The 14385-nt window shown below is 44.5% G+C and overlaps 3 protein-coding genes across 3 annotated transcripts; 2 read left to right on the top strand and 1 right to left on the bottom strand.

The window, feature by feature from the left end:
* The first annotated feature begins 1535 nt into the window (after positions 1-1535).
* Positions 1536-7290, top strand: LOC119286973 (pescadillo homolog). Its single transcript, XM_037566443.1, has 14 exons — positions 1536-1635; positions 1727-1812; positions 2197-2325; positions 3101-3220; positions 3306-3431; positions 3794-3878; positions 3969-4079; positions 4204-4297; positions 4454-4734; positions 4833-4940; positions 5096-5217; positions 5801-6002; positions 6113-6325; positions 7001-7290. The coding sequence occupies exons 1-14, from the start codon at positions 1612-1614 to the stop codon at positions 7088-7090; spliced, it is 1791 nt and encodes a 596-aa protein (XP_037422340.1). The 5' UTR covers positions 1536-1611; the 3' UTR covers positions 7091-7290.
* A 526-nt stretch (positions 7291-7816) lies between these two features.
* LOC119286970 (adenylosuccinate synthetase 2, chloroplastic-like) lies at positions 7817-10124 on the top strand. Its single transcript, XM_037566441.1, has 4 exons — positions 7817-8146; positions 8560-9252; positions 9342-9653; positions 9728-10124. Exons 1-4 carry the CDS (start codon positions 7871-7873, stop codon positions 9896-9898), a joined length of 1452 nt encoding a protein of 483 aa, XP_037422338.1. The 5' UTR covers positions 7817-7870; the 3' UTR covers positions 9899-10124.
* Positions 10125-10401: 277 nt separating this feature from the next.
* Positions 10402-12877, bottom strand: LOC119286971 (N-terminal acetyltransferase B complex catalytic subunit NAA20). The gene is made up of 6 exons (XM_037566442.1): positions 12684-12877; positions 12482-12572; positions 11820-11952; positions 11134-11203; positions 10831-10891; positions 10402-10735 (listed from the first exon to the last, which is right to left on the bottom strand). The coding sequence occupies exons 1-6, from the start codon at positions 12759-12761 to the stop codon at positions 10644-10646; spliced, it is 525 nt and encodes a 174-aa protein (XP_037422339.1). The 5' UTR covers positions 12762-12877; the 3' UTR covers positions 10402-10643.
* Between the last annotated feature and the right edge of the window lie 1508 nt (positions 12878-14385).

The following is a 14385-nucleotide window of genomic DNA, read 5'->3' as shown; positions in this document are numbered from 1 at the left end:
GGGTCTGGACACTCTGAGGTAATATCCGACTTATGTCCAACTGCTACTGAATAGCCTCGGAGCATACGTCAGAACATCCGACTTGGTCGGGACATTTGACTTTATTAAGAAGGTCATAACTGTCAAATTTTAGGGTTGGCTATATAACGCTTCTTCTTCCACCTTTGGAAGGTGATGAATTCACTACTGCTGACACCATTTTATCCAAAAGCTTACACCTTCGATTCCTCCCTCTCCAGCCACCCAATCCATTCCATATTTTAGAGAGAGAAAGAGGAACACCCAATCTATACTCTCCATCCAACCAAAACTCGAGTTCGTCGATTCCTCACGAGATCATTGCAACTCTTGTTGCTCCTGGGTTTGTGGGGGAACTCTAGATGGTTTAGTTTCCCCGGAGCTTCCAAGTCGTGTGGTTGTGCCCAGGGTTTGGAGCACACCCTAAGAGTTATCCCTGGTGGAAGGGAGCTAATGCATTTATAGACAACTTATATTTCCGGACTGGCGGTAGGCGTTATCGACATCTTTGATCCTTCAGTTTGTCTTGGTGAAAACTGGAACACATTCTTGTGGGTGAAGTTTGAATATTTTGAAACCAAGGGGTATTTCTCCTCCTCTCCTTGACTTGTTGACCATGGCTAGTTTTTCAAACATTGGTTAGCTTATCTTCTTAGTGGGTAGGACTATGTGAATCACCGGTTGGGGGGGGGGGTACTATCCCTCCCAACACAATAAAAGTGAGACATGTTCCTTGTCATGATTCATTTACTCAAGTGACAAAGAAACAATCCACATGTTATAATCGATCTGCTTGTTTTCATGTGTCGACAGAAATAGCGTTGCCCGCTCATGCGGTATATCAAGCCAACTATTGTAAGTATTGCCTCGAAGCTTTGCTTTCATTCATCAGCCGCTAGAAAAAACACAGCTCACACAAGAATTAAAAACCACGAAATATTTTTGCCCAACGTCATTAAGGTACTCTTAAAATGCCTTTTGCACTTTAAGATTGATGAAAGAAAACAGTGTGTATTCATTATTTTCTCCAATTCGAAGAACCTCGGATGTCATTCACACATAACGGCAGCAACGAATCTGCTCAGCTTTGAATAAGGCCTTTTAATAACATACTCCCTCCGTTCCAAAATAGATGACCCAACTTTGTACTAAAGTTAGTATAAAGTTGAGTCATCTATTTTGGAACGGAGGGAGTAAAAGACAAGTACATCGTGTCAGTTGTCATTTTCACTACGTGTCCGAAACAGGGATTTTACATTAGTTAGCAGGGGCATTGTACAAAGTGACGCAGGTGGTAAGCAACCCAAACTATCTGGAGAAAAAAGGGAGCATTTTGGTTCACACGGGCAATAAACAGAGGTGAAAAAGAAGTGAAATTAGTAGGGTTTTATTTAATTTAAGAGAGCCAAGGCAAAGCAAAGCTACGGGAAGAAAATATCTGCGTTGGAGCAGACACGACCGAGCCGACCGCACTCGCTCCAGCGGTCCAGCCATATAACCCAAAACCCTAAAACCCATCTCGCCCCCTCTCGTTTTCCCCCACCCCTTCCCCGAAGGGCGACCGCTCCCGCCGCCGCCGCCGCCTCCCCCGCCATGCCGAAGCACTACCGCCCCGCGGTAATCCCCTCCCCCGCCTCTCTCCCAAGGCCCTCCTTCTCCGCGCCGCCGGCAGAGTCCCTTACCAGTTGCTTCTTCTGCTGTGCTCCAGGGCAAGAAGAAGGAGGGGAACGCCGCCAAGTACATCACCAGGACCAAGGCGGTCAAGTACCTGCAGATCAGCCTCGCCGTCTTCAGGTCCCCCTTTCGCTCCCTGCTACCACCGCTCAGCGCTGACGAGACGACTGGTCATTCAGGAACTGTTAATTTTCTTTGGCCAATTCCTTTGTGTAGCTGATGTTAATCAACCCCGTGGGGAATTTTTAACCACTGTATCTATCGGCTAGAAGGCGCTTCATTAAGCCATCTAGCCGACAGTGCCCCTGTCATCGTGGTTCACCGAGTAGTTAAATTTACCGTGGTTTACAGTGCGTGCTGCTACCAACTTAGAATCATCGTGGAGCTGATTTTTCCAATTCATCGTGTTCTGTCCGGCTCGCGTGCTGCGAGATTTAGGATGGTGGATTTTATATGCGAAGTCACCAGGGTTTTGGGTTAACTTTTTTTCACGAATTGTTGCAGGAAACTATGCATTCTCAAGGGAGTGTTTCCCCGGGAGCCCAAGAAGAAGGTGGAGGGGAACCACAAGACCTATTACCACATGAAGGACATCGCCTTCCTTGCCCATGACCCTTTGATTGAGAAGTTCAGGTACTTGGCTAGCTTCCTTGCCAAAGTCTGCCACATGGTTGATATATAACTGTAAAAGAGGTTTCTTGCGCTCTCTTTTCTGCTTAGCTGCACTTCGTTCTGTACCATCAGGGGCTAAGTGTCTCAGGAATTGAATTTGGTTGCAATTTTATGTTCCATATTAAATAGACGCCATTTACCCTGTGTTTTGTAATTGCGCCATGGATGGTCTGATCTATACTGTCCTACTGGTAGGGACTCTTGATTTTTTGTTTGTATTGAGGTGACCTGGATGGAAGTATCTCGAAAGCTTTCTGAATGAGTTATTTCTTAGTTGTGTGATTTATTTGCTCCTGGTAACTGTCAGCTCCTTGTTGAATGGAGCATGCGGCAGAGGAAATAGTGGCCTTAAGTGGGAAGCTATAGTTTCACTAGAGTGCTGGTGTCCATCAGCGGAAAAATAATTCAAAACAAACTTAGCTAGTCAATCAATGCGCCATCACCTATTCAATTTGCACCTTCTGTATTTAGTACGTCGTTAATGAAATTTTGATAACTGTAATACAGACTAGCAATCTGTGGTTACTTGATCGCTGCTCATGAAAAGCCTGGCTTATCTGTTTGTATCATTGGCAATATTGACTTATGGTATCTAACTGCACTTTTTTTTGCTTGGAGTAAATACATCGTGAGTATATGACAATGATGTTGCTGGGTTATATTTTTACGGTACAATGAGTAATTGCTCGTTGATAGTTTATGATTTCCTAATCGGTTTGTTATTTCATGTTATCAGAGAAATCAAGGTTCACAGAAAGAAAGTTAAAAAGGCTATGGCTAAGAAAAACAGGGATCTGGCGGACAGATTGTTGAATCGACCACCGACTTACAAACTTGATAGACTTATCATTGAAAGGTAATGAGTGAGTTCAAGTTTGATTCTTTTGGTCTTTATCCAGACTGGTCTCTCACATGCGTGTCTTTGTTTTTGTTTTGTACAGATATCCATCTTTTGTTGATGCTCTCAGAGACTTGGATGATTGCCTAACGATGGTGCATTTATTTGCGGCTTTACCTGCTATTGAAGGCGAACGTGTGCAAGTACAGCGAATCCATAACTGCCGCAGGTATGCCCTCTTCTGGATTAGTGAATCCTCTCTCAGAACCTCACACACATAACCCCCACACGGTGTTTAGATTCCTGCTCCCAGAGATTCTGTTATTCCTCACCTTTCTAGCAACTACAATGCACCTCTGTGCCTGGCCTGTTTTGTTGGGGCCTTAAGAATTTGAGGATGTGAAAGTTGTAACAGTTTTTCCAGCAGCCATGAAATACCTGGATTTTGCTAAAATCCATATTCTCACCTTGTTTTGTGGACCACCTGTGTTGAATGTCAGAATATTGTAATGCAAATGCAGAGGCAAATTGGTGCTTGCTTCTTTCAGAGATTTATTTTGCACTACTAATATACATCCTTGTACATTGTAGGTTAAGCCATGAATGGCAAGCATATATTTCTCGAACTAATTCCCTGCGGAAGACATTCATATCTGTCAAGGGCATATACTACCAGGTAGGTTTTGTGGAGTTGTGTATCTGCATATCTTTGCGCACATTTAGTCATTTATAGTCGATGTTTATAATTTTATACTACGTTTTGAAGGCTGAAGTTCAAGGGCAAAAGATCACCTGGCTTACTCCACATGCTCTTCAGCAAGTTTTAACTGATGATGTCGACTTCAATGTGATGCTTACCTTTTTGGAATTCTACGAGGTAGGCGAGATTGTGGATACTCGTCAGTTATCGTGCATTCCTGCTTAGCAGTATCACATCCATTTAAATAAGTTTAGTGGATAGACATAACTGCAAGCTTTACCAAATCCTGTTCTGCCTGCAGACTCTTCTAGGATTTGTGAACTTCAAGCTTTACCATTCAATAAATGTGAACTATCCGCCTATTCTGGATCCTCGTCTAGAAGCTTTGGCTGCGGGTAAGTACTGGTGCTTGTTATAGTCATGCTAGCTAGCATGTTTGTTTCCTTTATGTGCTCGTGCTCATACTATGTACCATGTTTGTTTTAGGATTCTTTTTGCTACATTTCTCTTGACTCTTCTTTGTTTGACATTCACACTGATGTTCGTACCAGAGCTCTATGCGTTGTCCCGGTATATGTCTTCTGGAAGACTGCCAGGAAATCCAGAGTCTAATGGGTTTATTGAAGGCAAAGAGACTGAAAATAATAAAGAGAGCTCAAAAATTGACGAGTCTGAGCTCAGATTGGCACAGCTTCAACATCAGCTACCTGCTAATGAACCTGGTGCATTAATGCATCTTGTAGAAGAATCAACTGCTGATGATACAGAGGAGGAAAGCGTTAAAGAGTGCAGGACTTTATTCAAAGATCTGAAGTTCTACTTAAGTCGTGAGGTAGTGAATTTGTTATCACTGCAAAGCTATTGTTTTTGAACTAATTGCCTCGGCTTCAATATCTTATATCCTTTTATTATCTTCCTCTTCATTCTCAGGTTCCTAGGGAGTCTCTCTTGTTTATAATTCCGGCATTTGGAGGAACTGTTTCGTGGGAAGGAGAAGGAGCTCCATTTGATGAAACAGATGAAGATATCACCCATCAGGTAGATTTTGCTTGCCCATGAGCTTTTACCAGGGGTATCAAGATTGGTCTAAATTTCCTCTACACAAGATACCATCCCACTTCATTCCAGTGCACACATGCCCTCTCATTGTAGTTTATCTGCTGACTATTAAGTATCGTCATGTTGTTTTGCAGATTGTTGACAGGCCAACCCAGAGCCATGTTTTCCTCTCCAGGCATTATGTTCAACCACAATGGATTTTTGATTGTGTAAACATTCTCAAAGTAATTCCCACTGATGACTATATTGTTGGAAGGTATGTATCCCAGGTTATGTATCATATGTATATGCTGGTACACATGACATCACTTAAATATGCACATTCCTGTTGCTGAAGTTACGAATCAGGACTGTGTGTTATGTGTTTAAAGTCTCTAGCTAAACTAATTGATGGTTTTGTGTGTCGCATCATTAAAATTGTGATGTGTGCAATGTAATATTGACACCGTTGTACTCCCTCTGTTCCTAAATACAAGGCTTTTTAGAGATTTCTATATGGACTACATACGGATGTATGTAGACGTATTTTAGAGTGTAGATTCATCCATTTTGCTCTGTATGCAGTCTATATGAAAATATTTAAAAAGACTTATATTTAGGAAGGGAGGGAGTACTTGTTAGCTTAGCTGAATGCTTGTCCACATCAAATTCATCAAATTGTGTTTAAACACTGTTACACAATGAGGATATTTTCTGCCTTCCTTCTTTAGTATTCTTTACGCTTGTAACTGAACTGATAGCTTTTGTCTACTGCCTATTCGTGTGCTATGCAAAATATGTTTTCAAGTAGCTTAACTCACGCAGCAGTCATGATGCTGATATTTTTTTTTTGATCTTAGGGTGCCTCCACCACATATATCACCTTTTGTGGACAACGATAAAGAGGGTCATATACCTGACTATGCAGTGACCTTGGAGGGATATAAATCTGCTGGTCAAAACCAAGTTATGCCTCTGCCAGGTTTAGGTGATGAAGATCTGGGCAGTTCGATAGTAGAGGCAAAATCTGAGCATAATGAATTTGCTCAAAAGAAGAGGGAGGTGAGCTCCTTCCCATTTCAGTATACTAGTCTCTTGTACTTCTGTCTTATTTATTTTTTTGCACATTCATGCACTTTGTGTAATGTCGCCATCCCCCTTCTATTTCAAAGTTGGAGATGCAAGAGAAGAAATACCACGAGGAGCTGAAGATGGAAATTGAGGGAACTACTTTCTCTAATTTGTCAAATAAGAAGGCTGATAGCGCAGCCGATGTTGCTGACGAAGATGAGAAGGCAGCTATTGAACAAGCTGAGAAGGATGCTAACGACATTGCCAAGTCTGTCGTTTCCAGGAGGAAGAGAGGCCTTATGGAAGCAATGAAGGTACATCTCCTTGTACTATAGCTACTACTGTACTCTTTAATTGCATTATCGTATTGTTCTTCTTGTTTATAATTTAGTCTTTTTGAATGAGATCTCATTTGTTCCCTTTGTCAAACTATATTCAAAATTTTAATGCCTTGTTCTGTGGGTTTAAATGAGAAAGTTTCATACCGATACAGTGGAATATTAGTATTAGCCATTGGATTGAAGTTGATAGCTGATACCACACCACTTGGGTCGTTTGTACAAGATACACGAACACCTGTTTGTGCAGCATCTTTATCTACCCCGTAAATTATTTTTGCCCATAAACTTATCTTTGCTATTTCTCTACCCGTGCATTACTGTAGGTTCATTGTTGGTAAGTATATATAAATACTTGGCCACACTTTATTTACATGAAATTCGTCCTGTATTACCACCTTGTCCTTTTCATCTTATAGAGTGGCTTTTTTTTACCATGGCCATACGGTGACCCATCTCACCATGGGTTCTTTGGTGATTCTTGGTCACGTTTCTAGTGCCACTAAATCCTCGACGCATACAAATGCCCAGCTGGATCCTTGCTTTTCTGATACAAATGCTGATCAAGTTGCATCGACGCTAATACCTGCCATTCTGGATGTTGCATTTTTGAGATGTATAACTAATCCGGTACTGTTTGTGATCTTGCAGATTAGCAATGATAGGAAGAAGAGCAAAGTGGAGCTGCTCAAGCAAAGGAAGAAGGCGGCCGAGTCCAGTGCTTCTGCCAAACGTCGCTGATGCACCGAATTCATCAGGGGACGGCATATTATGTTGTAGTATCCGTATCGATGATACACTTGTACTAGTGATGAGTATCCGCCTTTGTGGTATTTATGTTGTTTGCATTGACTGGATGTACCGAGATACCTGAAAGGAAAATTTTGATCTGCGATCATTGTGCTCACCTAGTTGATCGTGACCAAATCTGATTTTGTTTATCGGTGTGCATTCTTCAGCGAGATTGGATTGAGAACTGCCCCCTGGTGGGCTCCATTTCTCAGCTTTCGTAACCTGATGTTCCCCTGGGGTGAAAGCAACTGGTCCGTGTTTATTCTGCCTATTCACTAGAAGAATGGTTAGAAATATGTTTTAAGATTTGGATTTCAAATAAAACTCTCTGATGGTTTCATACCAAATTTGCGTAAATGTGTGTGTGGTGTGTACGCAAGTGGCTGTTTGTAGCAACTGAAGTATGCAACTCTAATCAAATGGATGCAGTATAGCAAGAAAGCAAAAGCAACTTTATGTGATGAAACTGTTGCATAGTCATAGTTTTTTCCATTTTCTGAATCTGTGCATTGCTACAATACAGTTTCTACGTTAGAAAAATTCAGACTTCTTTCTTTTGAAACCTTATTAGACAACTCAAACCTCTTTCTGAAACTTGAGATGATTCAGACCTTTTTTTTTAAAACTGGAGACAATTCAGACTATTATTTTCTGGACTGAGCCGAGGGGATAACGGCGCTTCCACAGCCATCGCATTCAACCTGATCGTCCTCTCCCTCCATCGGCGCCATGCCCGTCTCCGCCTTCCCGTCCCTGGACCCCGCCGCTGCCCACCACCTCCTCCCCGCCGCGCGGCCGCGCCCGCGCCTACGCCGGCTGGTGGTGCTCAGGGCCGCCTCCGTCTCCGCCGTCGCGGAGGAGTCCTCTGCTGCCGCGGCCGCGCGGGGGCGGCTCGAGTCGCTCAGCCAGGTGGCCGGCGTGCTCGGCACCCAGTGGGGGGACGAGGGCAAGGGCAAGCTCGTCGACATCCTCGCCCAGCGCTTCGACGTCGTCGCCCGCTGCCAGGTCTCCCACTTCCCACTCTCTCGCGCGCGCTCTCTCGTTGCTGCTGCTTAATGCCTTCGCTTGTCTAGTCCGGATGGTGTTCGATGAATTGCCCCACAGTTCTCCGGTCAAGCGCCATCCGAAATTGCTCAATGCCGTCGCTGGTTCGGTGATCGTGCAATCAGAAATGGGACCATTCAGCTTCGACTTGTTAAAAATGTTGTAAATTCTCACAGTTCTCTAGCTCTTTTACAATGTCCCTGTTTCCGACATCGTAGCTCGTCGAGTTCACTCAACTGACCGTTCCTTCTGCGCGTTTGTAGCCAGTTAGCTTAATTTGGTTCTATTGCCTGCTCTTACTTTCTGCAATAAGATTTGATGTTGCATGTTTTACCTTCTTCCTAACGTGTAGGGTGTTTTACATCACTTCTTAGGGTGGAGCCAATGCTGGACACACCATATATAATTCCGAGGGGAAGAAGTTCTCGCTGCACCTCGTCCCGTCGGGTATCCTCAACGAGAACACACAGTGCGTGATTGGTAACGGAGCGGTGGTTCACCTCCCTGGGTTCTTCAAAGAAATCGACGGACTGGAGTCCAACGGGGTTTCATGCAAAGGGAGAATTCTGGTATCAGACCGTGCCCATCTTCTGTTTGATTTCCATCAGGTTGTCGATGGGCTTCGAGAGGTGGAGCTCGGGAACTCCTTCATAGGAACAACAAAGAGGGGAATCGGACCGTGCTATTCGAACAAGGTCATCAGGAACGGGCTCAGGGTCAGTGATCTGCGGCATATGGACACCTTTGGTGCCAAGCTTAACACCCTGCTGAAAGATGCAGCGACGCGGTTCAAAGGATTTGAATATAGCAGCAAGACCCTCAAAGAGGAGGTCGAGAAGTACGAAAGGTTCGCCGAACGTCTGGGACCGTACATTACTGATACCGTGCATTTCATGAATGAGTCGATCTTGCAGAAGAAGAAAATTTTGGTTGAAGGTGGTCAGGCTACCATGTTAGACATTGACTTTGGGACATATCCATTTGTTACTTCCTCAAGTCCTTCAGCTGGGGGGATCTGTACTGGCCTCGGCATTGCTCCAAGAACCCTCGGCGATATCATCGGAGTGGTGGGCTCAGTTACCTCTGAACCTCTTAACGTTCTCTTCATCGTCCAACTCGTCTTCCGCTCCAAAACCGAACATATTTCTACCTGCAGGTAAAAGCTTATACAACCAGGGTTGGATCTGGCCCATTCCCAACGGAGCTGCTGGGCAAGACGGGCGATTTGCTCCGCGCATCGGGAATGGAGTTTGGGACCACAACAGGTCGGCCCAGGCGTTGTGGCTGGCTCGATATAGTCGCGCTCAGATACTGCTGCCAAATCAACGGCTTCTCCTCCCTGAACCTGACGAAACTCGACGTGCTGACCGGGCTGAAGGAGATCAAGCTGGGCACTTCCTACTGCACCGAAGATGGCAAAGCGATCGAGTCGTTCCCGGCAGACCTCGATATCTTGGAGCAAACAAAGGTAACGAAGAACGAAGACCAGCTTCTGATACTCGTGTGATTTGCTTGGCTTGACGGTGGTCTCTGCTGGTGTAGGTCAAGTACGAGGCCCTGCCTGGGTGGGAGGAGGACATTTCGTCGGTGCGGGACTACGATGATCTCCCGGAGACCGCGCGTCTGTACGTGGAGAGGATAGAGGAGCTGGTTGGTATCCCTGTCCATTACATCGGTGTCGGACCTGGGCGTGATGCTCTCATATACAAATAGGGGATTTTGTCAGACATGTCTCTTATTATCTATACAAGATCCGCATTTGAGCAAATGATTCAACCCAAGTGCGTCCTTTACTGCTTCTACCAAAGACATTTGCTGACTGGAGTTTAGTAGAGCTTGATGCCATGGTATAGTAGCTGACTGGAGGACGTAGGGATTCCGGAATCCTCAATGGAGTTCAGCTCCAACATTGTGCAAATGAAGACACAACCCAATCTGATGATCAATGGGTGAATACCCCACCGGAACCACACGCATGAAAACGCCGTCTCAGTGTGATGAGATGCTCGAATGCCCTATCAATTACGCTGGGACGAATGGTTTCATTTTCTTCTTTTCTATACTGAAATATGTGAAAAGTAAGCCACGAAGCTATCTCTTCAGAGTTGTGGCTTCAACCATCTATTTACTACTGCAGCTAGTACTCAACCAACGCTGCAGATGTTAGAATTTCGCCATGGGCATGGTCAAACGAATTTTAACTTGCCAATTCAAAATAAAAATAAAATTGACATGCCCAGATAAAAATAGCAAGCTAGAAATCATTGGTGTTCCACTTCAGCATGCACCAGTCGGCTCACCATGAAAACTGCGTCAAATCTTAACAGGAATGTGCGAATAGAAAAATTCAGGATCACTCATTCAACAACACTAGAGATAATAACTTGTTGAGCTGCCATAGAAGTCGTGCAGATCAATGGGAACACAACCACGCAAGAGTGCTAGTTAGAATTTAGCATCAGTCGTATTCAAGTTCGTCCGGTGTAATTGGTCTCTTGAGTGGTATGATGGACTTCTTGTCAACATCTTGTGATAATGCCTTTCTCATATCTAAGAAAATACAAATAAAATAAAAATGTGAGCAATAGCATCGGAGCAAATAATCTGAGTATGAGACGACATAAGTATGACACTCAAGTACTTACCAAGGCCATCTTCTTCCCCTGAGTAGTACCGAAGCACCCTTCGATAAACCACATAGCCCAGCTACGAGAACAATGAGCATAATTAGATACGTTTGCTCAGGATACTTTCATCTTGAACTAAAATATACATGCTATGATGCAAGCTTCGCATATCGTTTCTTGGTTTCGTTGCCAAACATTATAATAATTTTTGTTCACTGGAAGCATAAGAAATTGCTGGTTTCAAGAACTGGGGATTGACTAATCAGTTATCAGTACTATACAGCAGCAGAAAGATATCGAACATGAAGTTTGCAGGCGTACCTTTTCATACATCCTTATTGCCGGCATGTTGGACGCCCTTACAAAGAGATCCACAAAATAGGCCTTATCCCTGAACAGAAGAATAGCCTTAGTGTAATATGGAGTAACGTCTAGTACAAGGTTCAACAGATTACAGCAGTTATGGATTCCAAATGTTGGTATTTTTAAAATGGTATATTAACAGAGAGAAGAGTAAACTGCAGTACGGCATCAATAGAGTTGATATATTTAATTCAATCATCCAATTCTATGATGTGTGAGAGGTTGTGGTGCCTAGTAGGAGGAAATGTGCCTGGGAGAGATGCTCTTGAGAATGCAACTGATAAGAAGCTGTAAGGGGAGCTAGCAAGCACAGAACTGTAATGCCACGGCACAGTTACTACTATACAAAATTCTGCCAAGATGTGTTTCTGATCATATTTTCTTGATAATTGTTACTGTCCAACTGGTCAGCCATCACGCCTCCCCCCCCACCCATAGGACACACAGAAGACCTTCCAAACTTGAACTAGGTTGGTTATACAGATCAAGTTGCGAGATGCTGGAATCAGGAAGTACAAGCTTTTTGGCGGCTAAAATTGTGGAGAGTGATGAAAGCTTTCAATGGGGGATAAAGCAGAAATCATTATAATATATGACAACAGTATAATACTGGTGATTCAGTCAGAAGGAAACTAGGTACTTACATCTTATCACTGATTTCCTCCAGCAAGTGCATGAGCGTCTTGGCTAATTTCTGTCTGCGAAATTCTGAGGCAACGGACACTGCCGTAACATGTCCATGCCAAGATTCACCTTGTCCTTCAACCTTCCCCATAACTGCAGCCGATACCCAACTTAATAAGTAAAGATCCTCCTAAACTATGAGAGAGTGGACAAGGCAGAAATGGAACAGATATAACATGAAAAGACTGTATTCGTCTAATTGACACCACAAAAAGGCATCGTCTCTCTAATATGATGATGTTCATTCCCTTTTCATTCAAGTTCAAACCCATAAGCTAACTACAGTTATACTGTCAATTGGCAACATTTGTAAATAAATAGCCTTCAAATCTCACACAATCACAAGTGCCGCTTTCACCACTGAGAGGCACAGAGCAAGGCCAAATTGGAGAACAATGTCATAAACTCTACCAAGATTCACAGGATTGAAATGAATATGCACCTCCAGAAACCATTACTTGTGCGCAAATTAAACAGACAGATAAACCTATCCCTAAAAATTCCTACCCTTCAACTCTCCAGAGCGAAATCGAGGGGGTTCACACTCTACAGCTTCAGCTAATCTGAGAAACAAAGAAGCAGAATCACAAGTCGACCAATGGTATGAGGGCTGGAGGCATACTGTATCCCATGACGCGGTCGCCGGGGTTGACGGCGGTGTGGAAGTAGTCGGGCCAGCGAGCCAGGTACGTCATGTAGAAGGACATGTTGAACTGCGGCGAGCGAATCGACGTATCAGACCGGGAAGAGGACGGCCGGACGGCGTCGTGGAGAAACAGTAGCAACAAAGGGAGCGAGAGATGGATCTCTTGGGGATGGCTTACGGTCTCGGTGAGGTGGTCGAGGTTGACGGAGGCGAAGCGGAGCAGATCGTCGCAGCAGAACCGGCGAATGGTCGTCATGGTCTCCCTCCCGTCCTCGGCTTCCGGCGGCGGCGGAATCTCGTGGCGGAGCGGGGCGGGGGCGGCGCTCTATCCGGATTTCCGATTCGTTTGTGCGGGTCGGGTTGGAACCAGGAAGAGGCTTCCTGCGATGTACGGCTAGGATGGTCCGGATCTGCGACGAGGGCAAAGGGCACTTGGAAGGCTGCCGTGGCCCGTGGGCTTGATGTGCATTCAGATTCATAAGGACTTCCTCCGTCTCATAACAGACTCAAAAAAAAAAAAAAAAATCCTCCGTCTCATAACATAACATAAGATTATTTTTGACACTACACTACTGTAAAAAGCGTTCTTGTATTATAAGAAGGGGGAAACATCTCTCATTTTTTGCCACAACTCGAAACTCATCGCATGAGTACGTAGTTCCTTATTTTAGAGGATTTGGGCCTGGTTAGTTTCCATTGTTTTCCAAGTCATATCTACCACGGTCACAAGTCTGTTTTTGGCTAGTTGGCATACACTTACTCCATAAGCCAGGGACGACGGCTCATGTAATTAGGACGTCGTTGTTATTTATTTTGTGTCAAGTTTCTGCGCTTCTATCTGACATAGATTTTCAAGCCAAACTTCGTCTAGTTTAACACCAAACACAAATACTCGGGTTTTCAAAAGTCAAACATGTACATGCGTTATCACGCTTTAATAAAAAAAGTAGCATTATCTGCAATACCACATTTGTATCATTAGATCCATTACCAAAATTACTTTCATATTTTATTTATTTTGTATTGTAGATATTGACATTTTATTCTAATAAACATATGTTTGACCATTCACAAAAAAACATATGTTTGACTTCCACGAAAACCGATGCACCTTATATTCTAGAACGAAGGGTTCACTTATATAAGGGCAAAAAGATAACCGCTCGATCACTTAGTACTGGCATATATGATGGAAAAATTAGTCGTTTATTAGTGCATTTTAGAGCAGGCAGGACGAGCTGGTGCAAGACTTGTCGATGCAAGCTACGGCTTTGGAGTGCGGACAAATGCAAAAATAGGAAAGTTCATATGCATCCCATGTCACCCATGCATTGTCAGCATCAACGCACGAGGGGGGTGGGGGTGGGGGTGGCTTATCGAGTGGGGCTGGGCTCCCTCATGCCGTCCATCGCATGAGATGCCGCCGGCTAAGCACTCCGTCCAACCCACGTTCTTGTCAAAATACTAAGGCCGAAGGGGCGGGACGACGAAGTGGTTAGTGTTGCAGGCTTCCCAAGCTTCCCAAACAGCGAGGGAGTGATGTTGGTGCGACCTTGTCATTGCTTTGATGTGATGACGTGCATCATCCCTGGCGTCCGACTCGTGGGACTCCGTGAGTAAGCATTGTCCTCCTCTGGGAACATGATGCCGACCATCTTGTCATCGATGACATGGCCCTCCTAATAAGCATCTTGCTCATCGGTAGTGGCTTGTGCCTCATGGGTGGCATCCTCCTCCTCCATTGATGGTGGTAGTTGTGGCTAGGGCTTTGATGGTGGCCATGTCCCGCTGCTCGTTCTCTGTTTGGGGCCGGTGGAGCCATGGGGTGCTCCTCCTCCCGAGGGGCAGCGAGGCGCATGGTGTCTGCGACAATAATGCGT

Source organism: Triticum dicoccoides, chromosome 4A (assembly GCF_002162155.2).
Source record: "Triticum dicoccoides isolate Atlit2015 ecotype Zavitan chromosome 4A, WEW_v2.0, whole genome shotgun sequence".
NCBI lineage: Eukaryota > Viridiplantae > Streptophyta > Magnoliopsida > Poales > Poaceae > Triticum > Triticum dicoccoides.
The sequence above is the reverse complement of the archived record's forward strand: the minus strand, read 5'-3'. Positions and strand labels throughout refer to the sequence as shown.

Coding starts and splice junctions, on each gene's coding strand:
- LOC119286973 (XM_037566443.1), top strand. CDS start 1,612: ATGCCGAAGCACTACCGCCCCGCG. Junction 3,432..3,793: donor CGAATCCATAACTGCCGCAG/GTATGCCCTCTT, acceptor TGTACATTGTAG/GTTAAGCCATGAATGGCAAG. Junction 4,941..5,095: donor ATGAAGATATCACCCATCAG/GTAGATTTTGCT, acceptor GTTGTTTTGCAG/ATTGTTGACAGGCCAACCCA.
- LOC119286970 (XM_037566441.1), top strand. CDS start 7,871: ATGCCCGTCTCCGCCTTCCCGTCCCTGGACCCCGCCGCTGCCCACCAC. Junction 8,147..8,559: donor ACGTCGTCGCCCGCTGCCAG/GTCTCCCACTTC, acceptor ATCACTTCTTAG/GGTGGAGCCAATGCTGGACA. Junction 9,654..9,727: donor ATATCTTGGAGCAAACAAAG/GTAACGAAGAAC, acceptor CTGCTGGTGTAG/GTCAAGTACGAGGCCCTGCC.
- LOC119286971 (XM_037566442.1), bottom strand. CDS start 12,761: ATGACGACCATTCGCCGGTTCTGCTGCGACGATCTGCTCCGCTTCGCC. Junction 12,573..12,683: donor TCGACCACCTCACCGAGACC/GTAAGCCATCCC, acceptor CGCTCGCCGCAG/TTCAACATGTCCTTCTACAT. Junction 11,204..11,819: donor GAGGAAATCAGTGATAAGAT/GTAAGTACCTAG, acceptor TCTTCTGTTCAG/GGATAAGGCCTATTTTGTGG.